Source organism: Oratosquilla oratoria, chromosome 12 (genome assembly GCF_046742065.1).
Source record: "Oratosquilla oratoria isolate Oo_2021 chromosome 12, ASM4674206v1, whole genome shotgun sequence".
Classification (NCBI taxonomy): Eukaryota; Metazoa; Arthropoda; class Malacostraca; order Stomatopoda; family Squillidae; genus Oratosquilla; species Oratosquilla oratoria.
In genome coordinates this window covers 40,712,542-40,725,830 of record NC_134788.1, presented here as the reverse complement: position 1 = coordinate 40,725,830, position 13,289 = coordinate 40,712,542, and the positions used below count along the sequence as shown (strand labels likewise).

At 36.8% G+C, this 13,289-nt stretch overlaps 2 protein-coding genes across 3 annotated transcripts in view; both read left to right on the top strand.

Annotated features, from left to right (window-relative positions):
- The first annotated feature begins 917 nt into the window (after positions 1–917).
- Positions 918–6,425, top strand: LOC143031506 (uncharacterized). The gene is made up of 2 exons (XM_076195436.1): positions 918–1,024; positions 3,320–6,425. The coding sequence occupies exon 2, from the start codon at positions 3,461–3,463 to the stop codon at positions 4,577–4,579; it is 1,119 nt and encodes a 372-aa protein (XP_076051551.1). The 5' UTR covers positions 918–1,024; positions 3,320–3,460; the 3' UTR covers positions 4,580–6,425.
- Positions 6,426–11,773: 5,348 nt separating this feature from the next.
- The window catches only part of LOC143031504 (uncharacterized), a 17,617-nt gene continuing 16,101 nt past the window's right edge, over positions 11,774–13,289 (top strand). The window contains exon 1 of one of the 2 annotated variants that reach the window (XM_076195434.1): positions 11,774–11,903. The gene's annotated coding sequence lies outside the window, so the exon portion shown is untranslated. The remainder of the gene's footprint in view (positions 11,904–13,289) is intronic. The other variant, XM_076195435.1, reaches the window with a different exon arrangement.

The window sequence follows — 13,289 nt, the reverse complement described above, 5'->3', positions numbered from 1 at the left end:
ACTTGTGAGCAGTGTCAAGGCCACAGCCGACAGAGCCTAGGAATTCCAGTATAGGAACCTCAGATGCAACGCAGACCTTAAAATTCTTGCTTTCAAGACAGTTCGGCCATGCTGAGTATTGCGACACCGTCTGGGATCCAGACACTAACCATGACTTATTCAAATTAGAGTTCATACACAATAAAGCAGCAAGATAGATCAGGCGTGATTACACTACATCAGTGACTAGGTTAGAACAAGATATTCATCTTGTACTACTTGAAACTAAAAGGCGAATACATAGACAACAAATGATGCATGAAACCACAAACAATTTAGTTGTCATAAACAAAGAAATTTACACCCAACAAATATACGATCAACTAGAGGCAGTCACAACCTAAAATGCCACATATACCAAACAAACATCAACGGATTCAACTAATCATTTTCCCCGGTAGCATCCAAGAGTGTAATCATCTCCCGTTTCACATAATTAATAGTCCCCACTCTTGATTCTTTTAGAAATAGGATCATCCCTCACTACATCCCCTTCCTCGATCAATTTTATCTCCAGCCCTGACCCTAATTCTGATCCTACCTTTATCCTAACCCAAATCCTTCTGCCTCTTCATCTCCGTAACTCCCCAGCTCAGCCCCTGCAAATCACGTCGCCCGTGATCGGACCTCTGTGGGTTCCCGTACAGGAAAAAAAATAAAAATAACACAAACGTTTTCGTCGAATACGAATATTGTAGGGTAGGCTATGCGATGTTTTAACAGATGAAAACGTTTGGACTACGTGATTTAGTTCTAATGTTTTTCTGATTGTATTGATATTGACGTGTCTTTGTATATGCAGTATATTATGTTTAAATATACACTGTATGGGGATTTATAACAGTTATAAACAAATAAAAATCTGTGAGAAAATTGAACCTTAATGCCAAGAGAGGTTGTTGTTTTGCCTGACGTAGGTGTCGGACACATACGGGATTCGTTCACAGATGTAAACAAACATGGCTGCCTTGGAAGGTGGTTATAGGTGAGAATTCTGGTTTCTTTCAATTATAGAATAATCAAGTAAACTTTAGTTGAATAATAAGTAATGTTTTTGTGTAAGCCTCTCTTCTCGTATCTGTAGTGATGCTAACATGTGATTCATTGTGCGTAGTCATACTCATTTAACCCAAGAAAGATTGGAAAAAAATTCGATATAGCTGATAACGTCCGGCATAAACAACAATGCTCTATTGGCAGTATATATCTAAGTTATCAATTATTTGTTTTTAGTCCCTTCTTAACTTCAGGCAGGCGATATATAAGTATATTCATAATAATTGTAAACTTATATAGTAACACTATTCATGGCGTATTGCAAAATATAAAAACGGTATGTTTACTGACAGAATAAGTAATAGATGATATTTTCTGCATAACAAATTAGGTATTATTAATTGCATAATATAAATTTTCATATACTGTGAAAAAGGTTACATATATCAGGAGATGCACAGAAGCTGTTATTATTGTTTTGTGAACCTAAACTGTCGGGGCAGGGAACGTTAGGAATCAGAGGTGTGTGACGTGAATTTGTGAATAGATAGGAAGATAGAAGACCCCACATGTTCGATTACACTAGCAGTGCACATACTATGAAGAATTTAAATAAACTGATACAAATGTGAATTTTAATTCTTGTTCAGTTAGAATTTTTTTGAAAAGGTCATGTGAACATAATCTAAAGACCCTTTTCTCTGCTAAATATTTAGAGATATCTAGAACTTTTTGTGGTGGGATTACTTTCTATATTGAATATTGTTAGCATGACACCCTCAGGAGACTATTTGTATTAGCTAGAACTGAATATAATAAAGTCATCATAGTCTGGGGTAGTTAATATGGTCATAATTCTTCTGTGATTTATAGCAGAATAATATGGTAGAAATATGATAAAGAGCAGCATAGCAAAATAATGGATCTTGCTTCTTTTGGGAGCAATTTTTCTGGAGGCTAATGTCTATGGGTTTGATGAAGAAGAGTTTTATGCTCAGTCTTGAAGAGTTTGTTTTATGTGTGTGTGTTATTGTGTGGATGTATTTTGCATTGTGTGTGATGAATTGAAGTACATGTTTATTATTATTATATATATATATATATATATATATATATATATATATATATATATACATATATATATGTATATATATATATATATATATATATATATATATATATATATATATATATATATATTTTTTTTTTTTTTGTAATGTAATGAGGTGGGTGAATAAGGTTGAGAGCTCTTGCAGAAAACTATATATAATTTTCATATATGAGGTTTTGGTTTCTGTGTGGTGTTCCATTGGGCCAATTTTGTACAACTTTTAAGTTATGTTTGTTTTTGCAATAGTTGGAAATCAGAAAGTGGAAATTTAGTGAAGCGTTGAATGTAATTAAAGTTTCCTTGTGTTGTTCAGAGTCCGCACTTGCAATTTATTTTAGTATGACTATTTTCTTGTTGGTATTCACTGTCAAATCTTCATTTTCAATATATTTTAAGCAATCAGATCTTTTATGTTTCAGAAATAAGGCCCAGGATTTTTGTTCTTTTCTAAGAGATTTGGCTGTTTAACATCAATATTGGATGGTAAACTCATTTCCACCACACAAAACCTCAATTCTCCCAGGTTAGGGTAATGAGTGGGAGGAGGGAAATTTTGCACCTAGCTAGGAAATGAATCCCGACTAGATAACCCCCTCCGCACCACCACCACTTAAATAGTATGCATCCCATTGGGTGAGGGGATGTCTGGGGGGTTGAATCTTCTGGTTAGCTAAGTCCCCTGACAAGGTAATACCCTACTTTAGGTGTTCCCAGCTAGGTACTATGCACTTCATAGTAGGTTAGGTCAGGTCGAGATAGTGCAAGTGTCAAAGCATGAACATATATATATATATATACAGTATATATGTATGTATATATATATATATATATATACACACACACACACACATGTACATATGTAATATATATCTTTTTGATGCTTCTAAGAAAGGGAGATGTTGCATCTAGGCATGTTATCAATACATTTGTGTTTCCTTACAATGCTTCTCAAATAAAAGAAATATTTGTAGAAAATACAAATGAGGGAGTTATTCTCAAATTATATTAAAAAGAAAACAAATTGTTAAATTGCATTTTTGGAAAATGAAGATGTCAGTGTCATAGTACTGAATTGAGAACACTGTTGTTCTTATGATCAACAAAATATATTACAAAGGTAATTTGAAGGCAGAATGTACATCAATGTAACTGAGGCTTTATTGACAATTTCAGAATTGGCCGATATGCAGGAACATAGTGATAACTAAATTCAAGAATTAATTATGACTCTAGAAAAGAAGTGCCAGAGAGGTTTGATAGAATGAAATTAAGTTCTCAGCAGATAGCTATAAACACAAAGATACTACAAGGGAGATGAAGGCTGGCAACATGGACAACACATTTGAAAAATCCTACAACTGTTATATGTGTAACATGGAATTTTCTTCTTCAAGTGTACTCAAAAAACACCTTGGAACCCACACAGATTACAAATGTTCAGTTTGCAGTTCTACATTTTATGACCGCTCCAATCTGAGACGGCACCTTCGCACTCACACAGGCGAAAAACCTCACAAATGTTCATTTTGTAATTATGCGTGTTCGGAATCGGGGAGTCTAAAGATACACCTTCGGACACATACAGGCGAGAGGCCCTACAAGTGTTCGTTGTGCGATTCGGAGTTTTCTGTCGCAGGGCACTTGAAAGAACATCTGCGAACGCACGCAGGCGAAAAGCCGTACAAGTGTACATCGTGTGACTATGCAACTTCCCGAGCGGGGGACCTCGGAAAGCACTTACGAGTGCACACCGGTGAAAAGCCTTTCAAATGTTCTATTTGTACGTCTTCGTTTTCTCAGTCGTCAGGACTGAGATTACACATATTGAAGCATAAAGGCGAAAAACCTTTTAAGTGTGTAGATTGTAATTCTGAGTTTTCGGACTCGTCAACACTGAAAGTACATCTTAGGACTCACACAGGTGATAAGCCTTACAAATGTTCACTCTGTCAATCTGCATTTTCGCGGGCTGGAACTCTAAAATCGCACCTTCGCATACACACAGGCGAAAAACCTTTCAAATGTTCATTTTGTAATTCTGCATTTGCCCAGGCATCAAACCTGAAGAGGCATCTTCGTATACACACAGGTGACGAAAAGGCAAGGATGTCAAGGTTTGCTGATGATAGCACGTCCTCTAAAGCTTATGGAACGGTTGAAATGAGAACTAATTTGTTTGTTACTAAGGGCATAGTAGTTCACAAAAGTGATAATGACATCCTTTCAGTTACAAGTGAGTTAGAGCCAATGGTCAAGCCATCAGAACAAGTTGAGGGATGGCAGGTAAAGGAGGATGAGGAGTTAAATAAAACCAGCACAGGCAGTGATCATATTATTGAAGCTAAAATAGAGACAGACATTTCTCGTACATCTAACTTCAGTGAGTCAAAGACTTTGATTAGATCATTAGAGAAAGTGGAGAATAGAAAGTAAAGCAATGAAAATTTTCAAGAGGACAATGAAGGTTAATTGTTGCCTTGATTTCCATACATATATCAAGGGCTTTTGCCCCCTTACAAGGGAGGTTGCCAAAGTCAAAAGGCAGAATTTCACTCCCACCCATTTCATCTCCACTCACACCATTCCCATTCACCACCCCCTCCCTCCCTCCCTTTTCTTGGCTCCTGGATGATGGGTCATCCTTGCATCTTGCCTATTACCCTTGGTCAGAAGCAATGCAGCAAGACACAACACATCCACAGCAAGGCCACTTCATTTAATTGATGACCCACCCACTCTGTCACCTCATGCAGTAAAAGACAGGGAAAAATCCCTTTGGGCTGCGTCAAAATATAATTCACACATAACCACTCCCTAAACCCCCCAATCCCCTACCCACTGCCTTCCATGCATCACAGCATCATCCATATACAACCATTCTCCACTCACCCCTATCTTCTGTCTTCTCCCTCAACAGACATCCCCATCCATCCATCTCATCTTCAGTCACCCCCCATTTGTTCATTCCGTCCACCTCCGCCTTCCATACTTCTTTTACTAATCTTTTTTCACTCATTCTTTCCACGTATCATCAACCCTATCTCCCAACTCATTTTCCACCCCTGCTTTCCTCCTCACCTCCTTGTTTCTCACTCTATCCAGTTTAGGATCCCCTGCCATGCTTCAGACATTTAATCTCCAATGTATTGAAATGCTTCCTCTCTTATGTTCCATGTTTCTGTTCCATAGAGTGCTGTTGGCACAATCATCCCTTCATACAATCTCTTGCAACCATTCCCAAATATCTGTTTCTCATTACAGTATGTAATTCCCCAAGGCATTTACATTTTCCTCTTGACCTACATTCTACCTCCACCTCCACTCCTCCCTTTCCCACCACATGTTCCCCTAAGTATCTAAAGCTATCCACTTCCTCAAGTCTCAAGATTCATCAAGTGGAATTCCTAGGGTTTCAATGCTATCATTGATCCACAGGCCCTCCTGTAGATCTCTCTGTAAAGAAACTTTATACTGTTGTCTGTGTTGTGCTAGTGTGACTATTTCCATGTCACCAATTGAAAGTGGAGGGGTAGCAATTGCCATTTGTCAGATAGAGGAAAGTGACAGGTCTTTAAAAATGGACAGCTTTACTATCCATCTTGCAGGATCACCACATGCATATATTTGTCATTAGTCCCAACAATGAAGGTTAATAGATGTAACAAGTGTCAGGTCATTAGTGAGGCCATGCAAGAAGAAAACTGTGTTAGGGAAGGGAGAAGCAAAGAAGAAAGTAGAGGTGTTTTGGAATATTAGCAATGATGTTGAACAAATTCTTCTCAGAGGCATATATATATTATAGATATATTTTTCTTCCTCATGAACATAGATTTATAGGAACAAAGGTAGTTGAAATTGTTAGTATAGGATCCAAAATTATATCATATTGAGGAGTAAATTAATCTATTTCCTAGTAAGTACCAAGGAAATGAATAAAATAACCAGTTTGCAGCAAAAATAAAGGGGGAAAAAGGGTCATTGAGATGGCTATAACCCCATAACAAATGAAGGGTGTTATCACAGTGAAAAAATAAAATGAAAAGAAAATGCTCTCTGATATGGAAGGGTTTGTCAGACTTGAAATATTATGTAGTCATACTAATAAATGCTATACTTGTTCTTTGCATCATACTAAGAGTGGTTGGTATATGCTGATCTGTCCATTACTGTGACTAACTTTTCTAATTTGTTGACTACTAAAACCTATGTTCCATAAAATTAAAGTACCATAGATTGTTAGCACTTTTTATAGCTCAAATGTATAACAATAAAATATCAATACAGAACATTATTTTACTGACCTTACATTTAATCAGGCAAGAGTCTACAACTTAGTTGCTGTTTTTCTAACAGCATAGGTTTTATCTTCACAATTCAGGACCACAGTTAAAGTAGCTGACAATAATGAGCTATGTTGTGTGTTTATTTCTTATGGACAAAGTGAAATGAAGTTGTAATTTTATTGTAGGGATAATAACTGTTGCATATAGTGTTTTTCTTAGGACATATTTCTCATACTATCTGGGTGTATTGACCAATTATATACTGTCAACACTATATGAGTTTTCCAAATATTTTCATATTGACCCAGAGTAAAACAGTCTCCACTTATAAAGGAGTACTGATACATGTGTTAGGTTGTAGCATCTTATTGAGTGCTGTAGTGTGCCTGCAAGAGGCAGCACTGCCATGCAGGAGTTGGACAACAAAAAGCTTCCAACAAAGAGTGAGACATCTGGATGGAAGACACCGCACTTCCTCTACCTCCACATGGAAATACAACCCTCCATCACATTTTCCATTTTTTTTTTTCCACATACTTCCCACACCTTTTAGTCAATGACATCAAGACCAATCCAAACCCATATACATGCCTTGCAGGCACAAGACCCAAAAATTAATCAGACATATATCCTATGCAACATATTACTCAAAAATCCATCTCACATGCACCACACTCACCAATATAAGCCAGTAAAATTGGAGCTACAACAATCTCCCATCTATACTTTTGCAAAAAAAAAAAAAAAAATCTTCAATACAAAAACCATACTTCAATCATGATGTAAATAAACATGGTCAACCCCTATAAGGTTGAAAGGTCCTTTTGGTATATTATGTACACATAAACATCGACAACATGAATGTGCATGGAGCCGCTTCAATGCTAACGAAACACAACATATACAGCATAAGTAAGGAAACGAAACTAATCCACATTCAATACATCACTGTCAGGGAAGATAATGCTCAAAACAAAGGTGAACTTGTACCTCCGATACACAACAGCATACTCTTCTCAAAGGAAACTAAACAATCATAATCTCAAATACATATAAAGAAAAAATACATGACATATAATCCCAGACAAACCAGATCATCTAGCATCCTACAGACTCTCATCCACTATATTCAAGCTATTGGAATAACTAACAGAAAATAATAGTAATCTATCTACCACCCCAAATAAACATTAATTTATGGAGGGATAGCTACACGCTTCTCACAAACATCTCAACAAATGTTGGAATGAATGAACAAAAAAGGACTACCAGAGAGAATAGTTATGGTGGTAACAGATATGGCATTTGATAAAATCCTCAGAACACTAAAAAAAAGTACATCCACAACATCGATGAAATATAGCTAACAAACTTAGATAGCAGATACTGCACCATAAATCATAACAACCAAAGTCCTTGGACAAAAAAAGTACAAAGGATTCCCCTAAAGAGCAAAATACTCAACTGTATTATTCAGTCTTTTTAAAAGTGATTTTTCCACATCAGATCATGAGCATAACATCAAACCACTCACATATGGAGACAGCGCTGAATGGCCTACCGGCTCTGGCGCTTGGCCTTCAAGCCAAAAATTCCATAAATCAATCAATATATGTAGACAACTTGATGATAACCCAGAACAGGATCTACAAAGCAGCTGCTAAGAACTCCAAATCTTTGAGAATCTAGAATATAGGCTTAGACAAAACTGAATGGAGGCCTGCCCTGAAATCACCAATGTTCACCCTAGACACCTATGAACTGAGAAACCATCCAGCAGTATGATTATATGGCCAAATTATTCCATAGGAGAAGAGACCCAAGATCCTGGACCTCACTTTTGATACTCTATTGACCTTCAGCTCACACATTATACACCTGGCAATAAATATCAATAATATAGATCAGTAGCAAGCATGAGGTTTGGTCAGCAGAAGGAAACTAGTTACACTATATATAATTGTTGAGAACTTTGATTATCCTTCCACAATGTGACAAGAAAAAATATGTAGATGCCCCATAAAATGCACAAAACAAAGAATGCACCAACACCACTCCCAATAGAGCATCTATTCACAAACCAAAGTCCTTGGAGAAAAAAAAAATATATATATATAATGTGTGTGTGTGCATGAAACTTAAGCACAATCAACTGAAAAAAAACATAATACTCAAACTTCTACAACAATCTACCACCTGCATCAAACAACATCCCCACAATCAGATCAAGAACAATTGAACTCCATACTCCTCCTCCCAAGAGAGGTTAGAACCACATTTGGACAACTGCATTTAAGTCACAATCCACCACTAAACCAGTCCCAACACAAAACAGACTTGATCACAGAAACACGCTACCAGAAAAGGGATTCTTACACAGAAGACGTTGAACACAACACCCTACATTTTGTGAACCCCAGCTGAGCCTTACCCGGATATCACAATATTGTGGCGAAAGAGCATGAATGAATGTTGCATAGTGCGCCTGGATGGTTGGACGTGACGTGATTTGTAACGTGTGATTGATGCGTGATTCGGAGAGGGAGTAGGGGTATGTAGCGAGGGTATGTGTGGGGGGGTCCCCGCGGGCTCACTATACCCACCTCGCCGGTAGTGCAAGGCTAGACCCGGTGTGGATAAGTGCCAGTCCTCCTCTCGTTGGGACTAATAAAGTGAAGAAAGTAACACTCCTGCCTTTCCCTGACCCGGACAATTGCATACATGATTTTACTACCACTCGTGGATTCCGGATCGCGGCCCATGCGCAATAGAAAAGGTGAGTTTGCTGCGAGATTCGTAACTATATTTCTTGACATAGGGTCCAATACAGTGGCCATTGGTAATTACCTACAAGTCATGGGTCTCCTTCAAAAAAGACACAGATCTCTGGATTGATTGACTATTTTTTTTGTTTTCAACATTATATTCTCTACCTTTATGACTCCTCTTCATTTAACTAAAATTATGTGGCAGGCAGGTTTGTATAATCCTATAGTTGGACCCCCTAGATTTTTAGGTATTTCAAGGTCCCTGACACTTCAGTCCCAATACTTTACAGCAGACAGCCTGATACTGGTACAGTAGGTAGTAAACTGCAGTAAATATACCTTTATTTTTTAGGGTCTGCTGCAGAATTCTATTTACATTTCAAATATTTTTCATTGCTAAAAATAATAGGCCCTATTTGTTCCAGAACCACCAGGTTTCTGACTTTAAATTTGCGAATAATATGACCTTGGTGTCCATATTATTTCCGTTATTAACCCAGTCCTCCGGCAACTGTGGGGGTAAAGGATAGTATTCTCTGGAAGCCCCTAGTTACAGTCCACATGGTAGGTAATGCCATCCTAGATGTAACCTTGAACTAGGATAAAGCACAGTTCGACCGCTGTTTATATTATTATTTCACCCTGTTCACACCAAGTATGGAAGAGGCTATAGCTGGTAGGCTACATCAGATAATCCCCGACCCATTCTACCTTTCCTGGCTAATAGCCAACTGAAGCACAACGGGCGTGGGTTATGTGTACAGACAACTGTTCGAGAAATCCTTCAAGCAACTCCGTCGTTTTGTCGCAATCTGTTGATTTCCGGAAGACATTTGACAGTCATTCGTGAATTGCTATGCAAGATACTAAGTTTTTTTTTTTTTTTCCACCGAGGTTGCTGGTCTAAAGACAGCTCCATTCAGACACCACGACAAGTGTGACTTTGTGGTAACGTATCAGAGATTTTTGTCTTTTCTCCAGAGTTTTAATAACCATTACTGCTCAACACTCATGTGTCGCCAGATCTTGTAGGGGCAGCCATGTATAACCAGCCGAACCGCACACAAGGCACACGGTCCCAAATATTCCGTATCTCGACGAAGACTATATTGCTCCTATGCACATGTAAAATCTGAGCTACAGTGCTAATGATATAACCTGATACTTAAAAGGTTTCTATGTATGAAATTGGGCATTGCGCTATTATTACGTTCCATAAGTATATAACTACGTGATGGTCTTTTTATTTTTACCCGTTCTCGTTTCCTTAATTTTAATTTTCCACTCTTGGATCCAACCATTATCCGTATCTAGAGCTCCCTGTGGTAATAGTAGTCGTTTCCATTTCAGCGTCGTGATCTACTGTTGTCTGTAAATACATTGTCGTAATTTTTCATTCCATTCAGAAAGCCAACGTATTAGGTGCCTCTCAGGTGTGAATGATTTAATTAGTTATTGCAGTATACGGAGTTGGAATGGTGCTTACGGAGTCCCGCCTCTTCTTAAATTGATCAATCCTTGTGAGCACCAAGCCGTATGGAACGCTTTCAGTAACTTCTCACAAGTCCTATTTTTCGTCTTGTGGGAAATTATTCTTGCATTCCAAAAGACGCCCCATGAATCCTCTTATATATTCCAATTCTGTATTAATGTTATGGAGTTACCTTATCCAAAGCTTTCTCAAGATTACGTCCATGTCTTTCACCACTTAATCGTCTTTGAACTTTTTTTTTTTTTTTTTTTTTTTTAAGTTTTGAAATGTATCTAACACAAATTCAACAGACATATCACTATTCTGGGAACAGGCAGATATAAATTCCAGTAAAACGTTATATATCAGACAAGGTAAACACAACCTTGCCATGCTTAATTTTGTGTATGTGGCAGTTAGGTTATCTTTCGACCAATTTCCAGCATTTTTGCCACTGCAAGTTTTCCACTTTCTTGTTAATGGAAGAATTTTGACTATTTGTACTATAACATTGCCCTTCCAGCATTTCAGGTATATAATTTTAACAAATGTATGACTTTCTATTCATGTCAGTGAATTCATATCCATTTGTGCAAATCAGCCTTTTATTTCGAACTTGATTGATGGTATATTTGTATGGATACATTATTTATTTTATAGACCCTTTTACCCGTAAATGATAAATTTGGCAAAAGCTTGTCCTAAATGTTACGTGATTCCCGAGTGCATTAAATAAGGCATTAAAGAACGGACAGTGTTATATTTTCTTTGTATTTTTTTTTCAAAGATTGTAAGATGTCCCCTGTCTCATATAGGGTGGTTTTAGTTGGCATATGAAGTCTTTGTACAAAGTCGTGGAAGTTTCATTTATATTTGTTTACTACAAATCCGCATGGACAACGTAATGTTTTGTTTAGATCATTGTATGTATGATATTTAAAACACGGTACTTGTCGGGAGCATTATGTGAAACATAATTGTCATTGAAATAAAATTTAAAAAACATTATAAAAAGAATAAAAATAAATAATGTGATAAAGAAATTATAGTTGGGGCTTGATGTGCAAGGTAAATATATGACCAAACGATAGATATTCATTTGAACTGGATTTACACCGAACCCACAGTAAACATTACTACAAGGTCACGATACCACTACTGACCTTGACTTGAATTAATAAGCTTTGGAAACAAAAAGAGAAGTCCCAATGCAGATCCCGTTGTTCCTAAGTGGTGTAAAGTACCAATATTGTAATGTTTTTCTAATAGAGAAGTCTTTCTCAAGCACAATGTAGCGTAGAACATTGCTTACTTCCTTCTCTGCGTCTATGTAGAACCTACATTTCTGCTAGTTTGACCTGGCTTCCTACCTGGTTGTTGCTTCCAACATCTAAATTCTAAGATTTAAGACCATCCATTGCGAAATGAGGTAATGGCGATTTGGAAAGAATATAAATATATATTTTAACGACCGACAATTCTCGAACTGTACCAATTCCTAATAGTATGTGAACATTTCAGGGGTAGGGCAGTAGTACTTCTATCATAAACAATGAATATATAAATTTTTTATGCGGATATGATGAACGATCATAATGCTCATTCAGCATTATTATTATTAGATAAAGAAACACCTCAATTTCCCAGGTAGTCAGAAGTATAAAACCTGGTATTTCGAAGAATTGTCATGCAAGATTTTTTCCATGACCAACAAGGGGTATGATCTTAAAAAAGAAAGAAAAGATATAAAGAACAGGTGACATAAACCTATAGTTTTACAAGTGGTTAGAGGTGTTACATGTCACCCTTCTATGCCGAAGCAGTCAGATCAAAAGACCAATTATAGACAAATGGCATTATCTGTTGTGTTTAGAGATGCTACGTCACTTTCCCCCACCCCTTCCTAGCAACCAGATTAAAAGGGTATATTTAATGTGGACGGGACTAATTGATTAAAGTTATCCCCTTTATAATCAAAAGTTCACCCTAAGCTCAGTGGATATGTCACTCGGTGTGGAATAATATAGCTCTTCGTATACTTATAACTTAGGATATGTTGGTTGCTACATAATAAGTTAATTTGGCAATAAATCAAATACATCCAATACAAATAAGAGAAAACACAGTTCGAAATTACAATTGCCAAGGTGTTAGATTATTAACATTGAAGGCCTGAGTAACCTCAGACATAATGGATATAAGGCATTTACACTATTACAATAGTCTTCATATGAAAAAGTAAATACTTTATTATAAAACTAAATGTACCAGAATATTTTAGGTAGATATTAAAAGAAGCTTTCCTTAAGTTACTAGTATTAACAACACCTTTGGTAAAGATATCATAAATGTGTATGAAATTTAAAGTCACCCCCAACAATGATATAAAACCCATTCATTCCAGTGAGCTGGATAATCAACTATGAATGGCCTTGGCAAGTATTTAGATACATAGATCAACTATTAATTAAGTTACACTGAAATATGAATAGTTGACCCTAAAAGTCAGTCTTTTATGTTTATATATGTGGATGGATATACAAGTTAGGTACTTGCTACCAATGGTCCTGCAAGATGGATAGTGAAGAAAATCACCACAACCAGAAACTCTTTAAAACCCA

Excerpts from the sequence above, each read along its gene's own strand:
- LOC143031506 (XM_076195436.1), top strand. The coding sequence starts at position 3,461 with ATGAAGGCTGGCAACATGGACAACACATTTGAAAAATCCTACAACTGT.